The 14,763-nt window shown below is 39.7% G+C and overlaps 2 protein-coding genes across 8 annotated transcripts in view; both read left to right on the plus strand.

Moving 5' to 3' along the window:
• LOC133167010 (diacylglycerol kinase zeta-like) overlaps positions 1 to 6,390 on the plus strand; it is a 48,623-nt gene extending 42,233 nt beyond the window's left edge. For all 7 annotated transcript variants that reach the window (XM_061297532.1, XM_061297514.1, XM_061297540.1 and 4 more), the window contains 8 exons: positions 128 to 190; positions 297 to 353; positions 1,051 to 1,103; positions 3,989 to 4,029; positions 4,137 to 4,257; positions 4,340 to 4,376; positions 4,726 to 4,825; positions 5,631 to 6,390. In XM_061297532.1, the coding sequence (XP_061153516.1) occupies positions 128 to 190; positions 297 to 353; positions 1,051 to 1,103; positions 3,989 to 4,029; positions 4,137 to 4,257; positions 4,340 to 4,376; positions 4,726 to 4,825; positions 5,631 to 5,747 (589 nt within the window). In that variant the 3' untranslated portion in view covers positions 5,748 to 6,390. The remainder of the gene's footprint in view (positions 1 to 127; positions 191 to 296; positions 354 to 1,050; positions 1,104 to 3,988; positions 4,030 to 4,136; positions 4,258 to 4,339; positions 4,377 to 4,725; positions 4,826 to 5,630) is intronic.
• A 2,348-nt stretch (positions 6,391 to 8,738) lies between these two features.
• LOC133149878 (midkine-A-like) lies at positions 8,739 to 13,764 on the plus strand. The gene is made up of 5 exons (XM_061272077.1): positions 8,739 to 8,872; positions 11,728 to 11,804; positions 12,608 to 12,775; positions 12,860 to 13,021; positions 13,353 to 13,764. Exons 2-5 carry the CDS (start codon positions 11,729 to 11,731, stop codon positions 13,379 to 13,381), a joined length of 435 nt encoding a protein of 144 aa, XP_061128061.1. The 5' UTR covers positions 8,739 to 8,872; position 11,728; the 3' UTR covers positions 13,382 to 13,764.
• Positions 13,765 to 14,763: the final 999 nt, after the last annotated feature.

The following is a 14,763-nucleotide window of genomic DNA, read 5'->3' on the forward strand; positions in this document are numbered from 1 at the left end:
TCTTTGAAAGCCAAATCAGAAGTTCTATGAACTCTTTCTACCATTTCGCTGTAATGGCAGCGTGTCACAATACTTTAACGTGAATGTGGAGCTGGTACATTCAAGCACACCGTGCGCTGTCTTTTAGGATGAACAGTGACAGCTCTGCCTCAGCACCGAGTTTAACACCGGAAGTTCGAAAACTACGAAGGTTAGTCACCAGTTGCATAACATTACATAAATGCTGGCTCCGCAGCGACGTTGTCGTTTTTTTTATACCCTTTTATTTCGTGCTCTTACTGCTTTGTGGTTTACAGAAAAGGTTGCATCCAGCGCTCTGTCACCACTAATGATGAGCTTAAGCCAGTAATGAGGTCAGTACTCTCACTGCTTGACTTTTCGAGAAAGTGATTTTAATTAACGGGATTCACTACAAAGCTACAATACCTGACGAAACACCGTACCAGTTTGTTTAGGGCACATGAACGCATACTTAATTAGACCTGCTTAGCATTCAGCACCCTTCTCACTGCTAAAATGTATGTTTAGGCACATGCTTTACCCACACACCCTTCAAATTCCAGAAATTGAATTCCCACCTTTTTTTAATGAATAGAAAAAAAATTACAGAATTTATTAAAATGATCCACAATTATTCATTATTCACAAGTGCATAATTCTTTTCATTAATTTACTCAATGAACTCAGATTCACACATTGAGTGATGTAGTACAACAATTTAACATGTGCCAACAATATAAGAGATGGAGGTAGTGGCCACAGTTTAAATTCAGCTGAACCCATGTTAGCTGGCACCATCACGATTAGCCACGTGTTTGATAAATGCGTTGTGAACACGAGAATGTTCAACTGTCTGGAAATCATGCCGTGAATTTGAGCATATGTTAGGTGAAGTGTTGCATGTTATTGTTTGATACTCAGCTTTCAATTTATTTTATCCAACAACGTGGGGGTTTTCTTTGTGAGAATGCTTATTGATTCTGATATTGTATATGTAGAGAAACCGTGATGAATCATGCGGTGTGTTTATTTGTGATGGTCTTTCTCTAGACATGAAATGGATCAAAGGTCAAGTGATGCAGGTGGAGGAGAAGAAGAAAAAGGTACTGCACGCGTACTCATTCATGCACATGCATACACAAACACACAAATGGCCTTCCTTTATGTTGCACAAGACACGCAATTTGGCGGTCTTGACAGCTTGTATGTCTCTGAGCGGATAAAAAAAACAAAACAGAAGAAGGCCAGCTTTTGTGAAGAGTTTCTCCTCTCTTCCTTCCTGTTTTCTCTCACTATGTTGCTGGTAGCTTTTTACCTGGAAAAGAGCCTGCATGATTATACATCCTAAACTGGCTCATTTCTGCAATCACCGGATGTTCTGTACATGAAATTCTTGCAAGCTAATCCCTACATTTGACATTGTGCCAATTAAGATCTTCCTCGTGTTTTATTTCAGGGTTCCTTTTAAGTGACAAAAAAGAGACACTTGTTAGCTCGAATCATTTTTTTTTTTTTTTTAATATGGTTCATTTTCTACGAAACCGATTAGGGGCAGAAACATCATGATGCAGAAATTGTGTCAAGATATTGCAAGAAGACCAGGGCACATGCTGAGCGTTCAATCAGATAACAGTAGGGAACCTCTTTTTATGGTTTCAGGGGGTTTCTTTAAGCTATTGTTCGCTTCTAAATTCCTTATTCATTATTAACTTATTCATCCTGGGTAAATTGAAACTTCAGGTACTGTAAGCCTAATTGTGTTTATGAAAAAGCCCATTCACTGTTGCTATTCAACGCACACAGTCTTTTGGAACAGTCTCATGTTTGCAAGTTTTTGACACACACTGACAGATCCCATAAGGTCAGGTAGGTTGCATCAAACGGAATAGTTCAGTGGAGCATGTGACGTGTGAGTGTTAGTGCGTACGTGCCTGCGTGTGCATGCTTAGGCAAGGAACCTCGAGACAGTCAACAAGGCTGCTATAGGGAAGCTAATGTGAAATGTTGTTTGTACAAGCAATGCTCTTTTATTCTCTTCTCTGAACTTACCCAGCCTTTGATGCACTTAACTGGATAGTGTGTATGTTGTACAGTATACCTGTAAGCGCTTCAGAAAGTCTTAGCGCACTTAGTCCCCGCTAGGCAAGTAAGCAAGGTCAGTGTGCTCCACTTACCTTTGTTGCTTTACTTAACATATGACATAATCAAAAACATAAAGGTAGTTTAGGAAGTAATGTTTCTGAAAGTAGGAAACTAAAACTCCGAGGTGACTATACCAGACAGATGACAACGTTTCTTGCACTCGGCCGCATCAAGTTGGAGTTAGGACTTCATTTAAGATTTTGGTGAATGTACCGAAAGTGAAAGACTCTTTCTAGTATAAATAGGCCTAAATCCAAATTATTTTTCTGCCCATCATTTAAATACGCTTTTTAAATAAGTTAGAAATCACAATGGGCGTCATGCTCTTTCTAAATTGCTGGAAATGTTTTTAATGACCAATTATATGAATAAAAAGAATGCAGAGAGATGATTTTTTTAATCATTTTTTCTTAACTGCTCTCTAATTTAATGGCAAATAAACCATTCTGTTTGGCTCATAAATTTGTAAATCTGACTCTCATTCGAGTGCCTCACCAGGCATGAACCTCACCATGCGTCACCGCTAAGCTTGTAGTGCACTCTATTTATTTTATATTAGCCTCAGGCTCTATCAGTCTTATCTCACTCAAATCAATTCACACTTCCCTCACATCAATAACAAAGGGATTGTGAACTTCAGTTTAATGAGTCCACGCTCACAAAACTGAGGTGCTTGCGCCTCGCTCTGTGATGCTGCATTAACTTCTGTAACAAGTAATGGTCCAAACCGGACTGTTGTGCAAGTCTGACCTGCAATTACACAAAACATTTGGTTGAGGTCATTGCTGCCAGACGAGGCTTAACCGCTAAATACAAAGACTATACATGTCCTTCCCCCCCTGCGCTGTGACTTGTATCCAATAAAACATGGACATTTAGTGTGGTATTAGTTTTAACTTATGAAAATCACATCAAATTTTTTGACCGGGCTGAATTGATTGAAGTAATTCCAATTGGCCCTTTTGTTTGCAAATGTCCATATGTGTGTTATCTTGATTTGCCTTCCAGCCATGAAAGCTCTTAAATGTTTCTTCTTTTTTTTTTCGAGTTCACTTTCTGTCTCTCGCGCACAAACGCCCCCCCCCCAATGTGTGTCTCGCTTTCTCTGCCTCACATAACTGGATTAGGTCTGTGCTTTTTAGAGTGAGGGGCGGTGAGAGCAAGGATTGAGGTCAACCTAATGAACATTCATCTCAGTGCTTTGCTTCTGCTATAGACGGACTTTTAACAAAACTGTGATGTTTTTATTTCCCACGTTGAACTCAATTAGATGGAGAATGTATCGTCTTTCCAGAAAGCTATTTTTGTGTTCATACCCCGTTAGTTCTCTTTTTACCACAGAAATTGAGAAGTGTTACCTGTACCAATATGGCAACAATTATGACCTCTTTTAAGAAGACAATGGTGCTTTTGGGATTTCTAATATTAATAGAAACCCCACTCCACCCCCTTATTGTGTTTGCACTAACGTCAGCACTGCTTTAACAAGGTCATCATGCCTAGACTTTATGCAGATCTCAACTGTATTGGATCGACAAGTATTGTGCGTTATATGCAAAATTTATAATCTGTACAGTAAATTGGCCGCATTTTGGATCACTTTCTTTTTTTTTGGTGAGCTGTTGGAAAAGTGTAGACGCAAAGAAAGCCCCAGGAAAAACATCCCAATAATAACATAACTTAATGATAACTTGCTTAAGCAAAACATTTCATTATATTGTATTTTATTTTATTCATGTAAAATAATTTATAACTCACACATTCAACATTGTTTTACTCAAGCTCTTGTTGATGGCTCTTGGACTTGAGATTTCTTTTTAAATATAAATTGTTGGTGTCTTTTCAGAGCTGCTGATTCAGTGTGTAAAGAGCAACAACATGAAGAAGGTGAGTGTGTGTGTTATTCGATCACCTTGATGCTCTCATTTTGACAGATTATTTTCTATCGTAAAGCTCGATTAAATGTATATTTCTGTGGGGGGGGGGGGGAATAGCTGCAGGAGCTGCATGAGAAAGGATGTGACCTCACATGTGTCGACCAATCAGGCTGCAGCCTGCTGCACCATGCTGTCAGTGCAGGAAGCAAAGAGATGGTCCGCTTCATCCTTGACAATGGTAACTGTGGTCCTTGTATCGCCTTTGTGGAGTCACATGACCGCTCAAAGTCCACTCATTTGCCACCTGTTTGATTTTACAGCTCCAAATGACCTTATTGATTTGACGGAACACATACAGTGAGTTCATGTTTGCTTTTAATTGTATGAAATGTTTCAAATATATGACCTGTCAATATACACACGCAAATATGTGTGCACTGCATGCTAACAAGGAATTTACTCTGTGACCAAACATACAAGAGTTTATTTGCATTGCAAATCACTTTCCCCCCATTACTTTTTGGTTTTAATGAAGAAAAAGTGGTGTATTGTAAAATATCCATGTAGAAGCATAAAATCGACCAGGGGACAGCGTAGCTAGAAAAGAGACGATAAGTCAAGGCATTAGCGTACAGCCAGTTTGACAGGCATCAACAGACAAAAGCAATATTTGTGTGGGTCTCACGCTGCTTCTGGTCTTCAACAGCGGCGAAACAGTTCTTCATCGGGCCGCATCACTGTGTCACAGGACCATCTGTCATTACCTAGTAGAAGCGGGAGCCTCACTGATGAAAACTGACATGCAGGTTGGTGAAAACCAAACACATGATGATTATTATCAGATTAGTATTCCATTTTATGACATCGCTCCCTTACCCGCACAAAAATGGGGCTTTGTTTCTTTGTAGTTCATTTAGTGACGTGCAGTCACAGCTGGAGAGTAAAAGCAAGGCAATTTGTCTAGCGCCATTCATACAGAAGACTGATCCCCATAGTGCAAAAAATAGTTATTAAAAATTGAATTAACCAAAAAGAATAAGTGATCAAATAAGACATAAAGATGACAAAACACAGACAATCCATTTCAAATCACAAACCAAACAAAGGTAGTGTCCCCCTACTGCCCCCCAAAAAATGGATGAAAAAGAAGTAGTGATCTATAAGGTTTTCGAGCCAAATTGAAATGTAGTGACAATTTGTTGCCAGTTGTTCAGGAAGTACGTTACGCACTTGAGAACCTGAGGAATCCTCAAAATTCATTGGAAATTGAAAGGCTTTGAATATCTTCAGGTCCAGGACTGTTCAGAGCTTTGTTGACCAAATCTATTTGTTCCACTCAGGAATGTAGAGATTTTAAGACTGGTATGATCTATTTGAGTTTCCCGGTTTGGTTAAAAAAATGGAGCAGCCATGTTCTGAACACCAGTTGCAGCGCATCCGATTTTTATTTAGCCTTGAAAGAAAGAAAACATTAAAAGAACTCCAACCTAAAGAGACTTTTTCTTCAGGAACATACTATATGTGTATTAAAGTTAAGCAGTATTGAAGAGTTGGATGGAAATAAACACATTTACTATATTAACAACTAGAAACATCTCTCGCTCTCCTAAGGGTGACACCCCAAAGAACCGGGCTGAGAAAGCTCAAGATGCCGAGCTGGCAGCTTACCTGGAGAACCGGCAGCACTACCAAATGATCCAGAGGGAAGACCAAGAAACAGCCGTATAGGCGTCTTCAGAACCAGAGTGCAAGGAGCAGCCAAGTGAGATGTGCCAAACGTTAGCATGATGAGGACAAGTAATAAACCTATTGATCAAGAAACAACTCAGGACATTTCCTGTAGTCTCAGTGGATCATAAACAGCGTGTGACGAGTTGAGGGTTACAGAAACATTTGAAATATCGAAGACGATGTACTTATACTTTTACATTCTGATTACCAAAATTGACATTCCCATGAAGGGGTCATTCATGTCAATATGTGTTTTTCCGTTTCGGACCCAAGTTTCCCTCCACATGACTGACGAAGCATAAACAAAACTAGAAGCCTTTAGCAAGTGTGTTGCTATTCTCTTGCCTTTTTACATAGTAAATGTGTGCATAGTAAATTATTTTATAAGTTGCTTGCACAGCGGCTAGCCAAATATTCACATACCAAAAACTAAAAATAAGAAACACATTTATTTGTTGGAAACTTAAGCATTTGATGTTAGCATCTTTGACTTGCAAGATCTTTTACTATTATTTATACTTGCCAATTACTATATCCTACAAGTAAGTTGATACACTGGTTGTGAAATACTTTGTTGTTGTGTTTTGCCACATCTAACGTCGTTTGTGCATGTCTTGAGGTAATAAAACGTTTTCCAGTGGTTTCGGTTCCTGCTCCGCTGTTTTCATACTTTTGAAAAACCCTGGTACGACTGTTCCGAAATAGGTTATATTCAGAGGCTGAATCAATTAAATACTTATTTGTCTTTCTGTACGACATGATTACATTGTCAGAATCATTTGAATGATGTCACAACAAAGGTTCATGCATCAATAATAACAACGATGGAGTTTATGATTTTGAGCAACCACCGCAAAAGTATCGACTAAATTTAGATTTCTCAACAAGCAGGAGTTAATATCCTTTCATTTTGTGCTGAGTACTTTTCATTTCTTGTCTTAAAAGTGTTTTGACAGTTGATTCACTCGAAACTCATTTGCCACTTGCAATACCTTGCATTGTTACTTCAAGACAAGTTTGTCAGATAAAGGTCCGCAAAGAATACCTGCTATTGAGCTGGCATTTCGAAGCAGTTTGAATGGCAATTATAATATGAAGTGCAAGGCAAAGACGCCGTCATTATGCTGGAGAAAACAGGATACATACCCCTAAGTAGAAATGTCCAAATTGTGCGTGACGTTGTGACTTAAGGGTTCATCAGACGTTCATAGGTTGCCATGGCGGCGGTGAGACTGCATCTAGGATTGTATCGGAACCCCTTCCTGTTTCCTCTACTGATGGACATATAGACAGATGAGGTCAGACAGCAGTGATCTCAAAGGGAGGACAGCGGATCGGTGACACAAAATTAGCAGAAAAGCTAAAGTGAAAGGAATAGTTTAAAGGATGGTAGTAGCAATGAGCAAAAGTAAACAGAGGTGGATGTGGTCAAGTTGAAGCTGCTGAGATCCGCCTTGTGAGTGATGAGGATGGGCAGGAATTTTGAAGGTCAATAGATAGGTCAGATGAAGATTGTTTGGTCGTGCAGAAGAGAGACAGAGCAGAGCCGCAAAGAATTGTGGATGTGAGGGAATATGCATCGGGCAAAAAGAGATGGAAGACCATGATTTACTGTAGTGACCCCAGACATGGGTAAGAAGAAGGGATGGAGTCTCATGTCATTACCTGCTGAGGTATTTTGCCTTTCACGGCAGATCACCCAAACGCAAAGAAGCCTTCAGAGATTATGTAACTGCCTATCTTTATTTGAAAAGTGGACATCCCACCAGTTTGCTATGACGTGGCCACCATAGACCACCTCATGAAGCAAGTATCATTCATAGAGGACACTCCAAGGATTATTTCATTTGGATTAAAGGATTATGTTTTTGATAGTATTGGGTAAAAAAGGTTGCTCCACAAAAGATGAAAAAAACAACAGTTTACGACATCTCCCTCAGACTAAAGGGGGGCATATGGAATGCAGGATGAGGGAGGGGGGAGCTTAATAATAAATACCCTGCTCCATACATTTGATGCTACTGTCTAATCACACAGCACTGCTGCTCACAATAAATAGTCTTGAATGGTGCACTTTTCTCTACTTAAAAAAAAAATTGTAATACTTCCTGACCACTGTTACTTGTGGACGGCGGAATTAACTGATGATGTTGGTACCAAATCTGTGATGGCATTAAAAACTAGCGTAATGCAAGGTAATTCAAGCTATCTATCCCGTGCTACGAGGGCCTACTTTAAAATAAAAGCTTGCTAATTCTTTCATTTGCGTCAATGCATTATTTGGTTAACCTTTATGTTGAAGTTAGTATTGATGACAAGTTACGTTGTGAGAAGCTAATTCCTTCACACGTCTAAATGACAATGGGCTAAGGTGAAGTCCCAGTACACCGTAAAAAGTACCAGTCTGCTCAAAGCTAAAATTGAAACGTGCCCGTGCACCATACTGCTGCGTGACTTACTCGCACATCTGTGACGCACCCCCACCCATGTCATCACTAATACAATAAAACACGAAAGTGCGTGATCCAGGGTTACCATGGTAACAACAGAGATGCTATTGACCTGATTGTACGCCAATGAAGCGTCCACAATATTTTCAAGCTATTCATTTAAGAAACGGAAAATTGGGGAAATTTGACCACGTCCCCATTATGCCAAAGGGAAGTAAATCAGTTTTCATACAGTACACATTTGCTACTAACTGTAGGCTGTGCAATGGTCTTAAATGCATTTCTTCATCACCGTGAAGATAAAGCGGTCGTTTCAGGAGAGTTGTTCTCATTAGAGCTTTGCCGCCGGGAAGACGTGCACACACACTCATCTGCACTCACTCCTACTTATGCACAAAGCGGTTACACTTTATGGCCTCTTGTTGCTTCTGCAGAGTAACACAGGTTGAGTGTGCTTGTGTGCAGGGTGGGGTGACAGGGGGTCTGAATGGAGCTAATGCAACCAGAATGAACTGGTTTGCTAGACAAAGGCAAGGGGGTTGCCTCAGGGGTAGGGGAGGCCAATCGTTTGAGGTGGGGTGCATTGGGGGTGATCTGATGCTCGCAGAGAGAAAGAACTTGACCAGAAAGTTGATGCCCACGACCTCCACTCCAGTCTGAGCTGCCCCACAAGTAAGTACTTCCTTGTCTTCTTAAGATCTGTCTATTGTCTTTTTTTAAGGGCGTGTGAAAGTGTGAGACACGACATGTAATGTAAAAATTGTGATTTCTTGCGGATTGCAAAAGTTTGTGTGGAAAGTTTTACTTTATTTTTTCATTGTTCTTGGTTTGAATTTCTTTTGAAATATCACGGAGCAAGGCTGGCAGAGCCGAATTTTGTTTAGTTTTTTGTTGTCGATCATTTTGGTCTTGAACATCATCGGCACATTGCAGGGACGAGGCCTGCGGGGGTGTGAATAATCAATTAAGTTCAATAAATGAAATTCAAATAGAAGTACTATGGCTCCCAAAATGGGCATGTGTTTGTCTAAACTGTTATCCTCTGCCCCCACCCTCCTCGCATACACACATTTTACAACCCCCACATCGCTCCCCTTTGTTTAAATTTGTATATCTCAACTTGTTGTATACCATAATACCGGCACTTTTTAAAAATACTGCATGTGTCAATTAGTTTTGGCATAAAACAAAATAATAATAATGCTTTCTGGCCCTTGCCTGTAATTGTTCATTGACAGTGCTAAGGCTTGTCAAACAAATTATGTCATCAGCCTCATTTTGCAATACAAAATTTTTGCCTGTAGAATGAGCGTTAGTTTGGTTTGCCAGGTTACTAGATCTGGTCCCTGGGCCCTGAGTTTGAAACCTTTATACTGTACGTACCTTGTAAACAAGAACAATTTATTACTGAAATGAATGCCATAGTAAAGTAAGTACAGACCCCCTGAGAGATAGTCACATACAGTGCATACCAAAAAAAAAGCTTGAGGTACATAATAGTGGATTAGAGTCAAACCAGATATGCCTCCCAGCATCCCATAATAATCAAACTAAATCAAAGAAAAGAGCACAAGAGGCACTGTAACAACTCTCTGGGGCTTCTGTGTTTCTAAATGTTTATCCATTATATTCGGTTAAGAGAAAGTAGCCTTTCAGAGTGGGCTTTGTATTGTTTTCAGGTAGCTCCAACACTTATGAAAATGAATAAAATAGTAACGGGTTTGTAATGAGAGTAGACGCTGTGTTGTTAACCCGGTAAGACTTTCAGGGCCAACTTGTGAAGAGATTATCATAGTTTGGGTCTTATTTCTTTTTGCCTGACAAAAGTGAGCTGTTATGAACAATTTCCTTGCAAAAAAAATGAGTCAATATTTATAATAGTCGAGACACAAAACAAGATGAAAACCAAAACATGTTTCACTTTTGTACAGTTCATGGAAATGTATCTATCCAAAGAAAGGGGGGCAGCTGAAATTGAACCTTGAGGGACACCATCATTTATGTAGAATTTCTTTGATGCACCATAATCAGAACAGTCGCATGTCACCTCAAGTTGCAAGGACAGCTGTTCTGAGAAACTGGGTGTGCGTTTAGTCGGCAGGAGCGGTATGGCATGCACAAACTTGGCCAATACAGCTGATTCTGTTCTGAACATACAATATTACTTATATACAACTGCAATTCCCTGCAACTCATGACACACAAATGTGCCGAGACTCAGTAGCAGGGAAATATTGGATCATACTAGAGCAAACATTTTCCATTCTTGTAACTGTGTTTACCCACAACACTGGTCCTGGCATATAAGAAGTCAATTTGAAGCTTCAAATAAAGTACATTTGGACTCCCTGCTGACAGTGCTGCAAACCCGAGTCGTTCCAATTCCCACAACAGATGCTCCATTTGCAGCTAATGTTAGAATGATGTAAATAAAAGCTGTTTGTGGTTGGGAAACTAATGATGACACCAGTGTGGTTTGTTCTTCAGCTTGTGACCACATGCCCACTTTGACCTTTAACCCTAAAGGAGCCCTTGATCATTAGTCACCACTGACTTAACGCAGATCCGTTGATCTTCAACCCCTAGCATATCTCCAGGTATTTCGGCTTCCAGACGCATTCCCAAAACAATAATGTCACTGATGCTTGTGGGTGAATTCCCGTTTGTCTATATGATTTCTGGCGATCGGTGCTTGTTGCTCAACATCACTGGGGATGGGCTCCTGACACAGATAGAAAATGGATGGATTTTCATTTGTTTGCTGCACGTGGAGAAAGACAAGCTTGTGTCCTCATGGGAGGCTCCTGAAATGCCTTGACCTCCTTCCATTGATAGACCTGACCAAAAAAAGGAATAGAACCTACTGATTATTTTCCTTTGTTCTGGGTCCATTTTGAACCAGGCTACAGCTATCAGCATAATAATTGTATTTTTCAAACTATGAACTACTTCACTTTTCAAAATACATGAATAGCTTGGCTAACATAAATAAATGGATGATGAATCCTTAAAGTCTCAGAAAAAAGGGAAAATATATTCTTTTATGTAGTATCCAACTGGGTGCCTGGACCTCTTTCCAACCTCTTTTTGTTGAATATTTAACCCCTCCAAGAATAACAGGGATACGAGCAGCACCCCATCTCTGCTTTTCATGTTTTACATCACTTATTTTTGGATCAAACAACAACTTTAGTTGGTATGTGTGATCTTTCTTGTGCTATTTCACTGTTTTGAGATCTCCCGATGGGGCCTCACACATCAAGTGTTTTTGTGAAAATGCGGTGTTAACAAAGTCACTTCTTGGGACTGGTTCAAACTCCCCTGTGAACACCTTCCCCACTGTTCCTGTAAAGACGTACATACACATGACTTGCACTTGACTGTATCAAGATTCTTCTGTGAGGATTGTCACTTTCAAAAAAAGTCCTGAAATTTCATCGTGAAAAAATGAGCATTTTAGAAGAAGGCAAATGATGAACTGGTTAACATGCTAATGTGGAATTTTTGACTGCTGTATATTTGAACAGGATGAAGGCTACGCTGCTGCTGCTCTTTGTTGCTGTCCTCACAATCAAAGCTGTAGCTGGAGGGAAAAACAACAAAGGTATGAGTTTTCCTCCAGCGCTCTTACTTTTGATCATGTCTAAAAGGATCTAGCTCCAACAAAAATCTCTATCAAATATTATCTACACACTATTTCTTGTCTTACTGAAACTAGCCCATTTGTGAGGGCGACATGAGCTGGTGACCGTATACCGCCAAGCCGAGTGTAAGGACTCTGTTACCATGACAACAAGTCTTGGGGCAAGGAGATTGAACAAGGCATGACCAGAGTCCATATTGCAGAATGAAAAACGATAAAATAATTTTCACTCGTGGAGGCAGCAGTTCATACACAACTACTGTGACGTAACAGTGGAGTCAAAGTGCACAATGTTATTTCAGAGATAGCAAAATTGAGCAGATCGCCTTTGGACTGACCCTTTTACGGTTCATGACGTTGCACGTAAGTTTGGGTGGCAATAGACAAAGACTCGTTTTTATTTTTATTTTCCAAAGGTGGAATAATGGCTCGCTATGAGTGCGCTCACAAGTGCACGGCAAATGAGTGACGCCTTAGTCACTTTTTGTCTTTGAATTGCCGTTTTTCCTCAGGCGTGGTGGTTTGCTAAACATAAAATTAGAGGCACAGACTTTTCTGATTTGGGCTGAGTTATTATTATTATATTTTGCCCGCAAAATATTTTACTAATGCATGATTGTCAAGTCATTCTGACACCTTTAACAAAAAACAAAGTTGATTATTTTTTTATTTCAAACTCCCCTTTATAGTTCACTGTATTTTTCTGTCTTATTCATTGAATTGCAAGAACATATATGGTGTTAAACTATTTTTCCTAAACCCAGAGAAAATCAAACCTTCCCAGTCTGGGTCGGACTGCACCGACTGGCGCTATGGAAACTGTGTCCCTAGCAACGGAGACTGCGGTCCCGGGTTTAGGGAGGGAATATGTAATCTGCAAACCAAGAAAATGAAATGCAAAGTACCCTGCAACTGGAAAAAGAACTTTGGAGGTAACACTCTTTAAGAAATTTAAAAAAAACAAAGGAAATGTCCCCAATTTTGTTCATTAAATCCGTTGTGTTTGAAATGTCCAGCTGACTGCAAGTATAGGTTTGGAAGTTGGGGTGATTGTGACCCAGATGCTGGCATCCAGACACGAAGTGGGACCTTGAAGAAGGCACTGTACAACGCAGAGTGCCAGCAGACCATTTCTGTCACCAAACCCTGCCTTGGCAAAACCAAGACAAAAAGCAAAGGTAAAAGGTTGTAGAAAAATTTCCCATACACACAATACATGACGGCAATAATACATATACTGTCATATGTAAACTAAATTTGGGGCGTATTCGGCTCGTCGGATGATGGATTATTTCTCAATTGTCTCACACTCACAGTGCTCCCAAAAAAAAGAAAACAAGTTTTATCACAACTCAAGAATCCGTAATAATTGTGAATTTGGGCAGCAGCCCTCAGATTTTTATACATCATTACCTTGACTTGTGAATTTTTTGAGTTATCAACTGTCGATATAATCTTTTGCCATGTCTAAGTGATTCTCTTCCCTTCCTGTACCCTTTGGGTTTTCAGGAAAGAAGAAAAAAGGCAACGACCAGTAGATGCAAGAGAGGAATTTCTGGGGACAGGCAAGACAAGAATCTTTATAAATAAATGGTCTGGCAACTCACCTCTGACGTTTGAACAGTGGTACTGACATTTATAGCACTAAGCTAGTTTTGTTTGTAGACTTTCTCAAAAGCTGACTAATTCTGAAGTTGAACATAGAAAATACTTCTTATGGCCTGTGAATCTCATGCTGTCGATTTGGGCCACCATGCTATGACTAAATTCTAGCCGTTTGTCATTAGCATTAGTGAATATGTGCATCGCAACAGCAGATTCCATGAAGCTACAGCGTGAACATATTTTCAAATAATGTTGTTATTTTTGAAAATCATTGATGATATTATTAGTAAAGATGGGTTTCGTCTCTGCCACAATGTCTGCCAGTCTTTGTTGTTTGTCAGTTTATGTCTACCTTTCGGTCACTTAAAGACACAAAGTCGCCTTAAAGTTAACCTGTGTAGTTAACCAACCAACCAACCAACCAACCAAACAAAGCTTTAATACCTGCATACCTGGGGGCTATTCTTGATGTCTAAATGTAGTTTCATGAAAAAGTTGAGAATGCTTTGTATTGAAGGAAGAGAAAATAAAATCGGGTGTGCATGACAGGCAGGATTCCCCAAAAGTAAACTGTGAAAAAAATAGATTTTTTCCCAAGCTTTAACTTGATGACAAACTGGGAACAACAACAGAAGAAGGAAAGTGAGGCAGGGATGGACTACTATCTATCACACAGGATGCTTGGCAGAGTTTACAGAACCCACAACACATGTCATCTCACTACTAAACAATGGGACCTTGGCAACAACATTTAAAAACGTTCATTAAATTACCATCTTTCGCTTCACAAGAGGGTCGAAATATTAGAAACAGTTTGTGTGCGTGCATGTGAGTGTGCACCAGTAACAATTCAAGAGTGGCCCAAGTAACTTCACCAAAAGTCCGAATATTAGTGCTCTCCAAATTTACTAGTCTTCTTTTATGTTTGGCCACATGAGCATGCCCGATTTCTGCACCTAACGTAACGATTTCTTTCGAGATCGGTAGTGGAACCGAATCTTTTTTTGTGCGGGTGTGGCATTTTGTGTCGTGAATATCGGAGCACACTGCACACAATGTGATCAAAAGTGCCAGTTTTTTTTTCTCTGTCTTCATGTGTATTTAAAAACAGAGAACCAATGTTTTGTGCTTTGAAAACCCTTACGTGTGTATCATATGGTGTTTTAAGGCGCTCAGCTGTCAGAGCAGAGAAAAAAAAACTGAAATCACTGTGTTTTATCTTAAGAAGAGTACATTACAAAAATAATGTAAACAATAGCATTTGTTTCACCTTTGAGATACAATTTAGATTAACAGTACAGCCTTTACACTACGT

Source organism: Syngnathus typhle, linkage group LG2, assembly GCF_033458585.1.
Source record: "Syngnathus typhle isolate RoL2023-S1 ecotype Sweden linkage group LG2, RoL_Styp_1.0, whole genome shotgun sequence".
NCBI classification, from domain to species: domain Eukaryota; kingdom Metazoa; phylum Chordata; class Actinopteri; order Syngnathiformes; family Syngnathidae; genus Syngnathus; species Syngnathus typhle.

Bases quoted from the DNA above. Each gene is read 5' to 3' on its own strand.
- LOC133149878 (XM_061272077.1), top strand. From the start codon at position 11,729: ATGAAGGCTACGCTGCTGCTGCTCTTTGTTGCTGTCCTCACAATCAAA. The intron at 12,776-12,859 runs GTAACACTCTTT...TGAAATGTCCAG, and splicing joins CTGGAAAAAGAACTTTGGAG to CTGACTGCAAGTATAGGTTT. The intron at 13,022-13,352 runs GTAAAAGGTTGT...TTGGGTTTTCAG, and splicing joins AACCAAGACAAAAAGCAAAG to GAAAGAAGAAAAAAGGCAAC.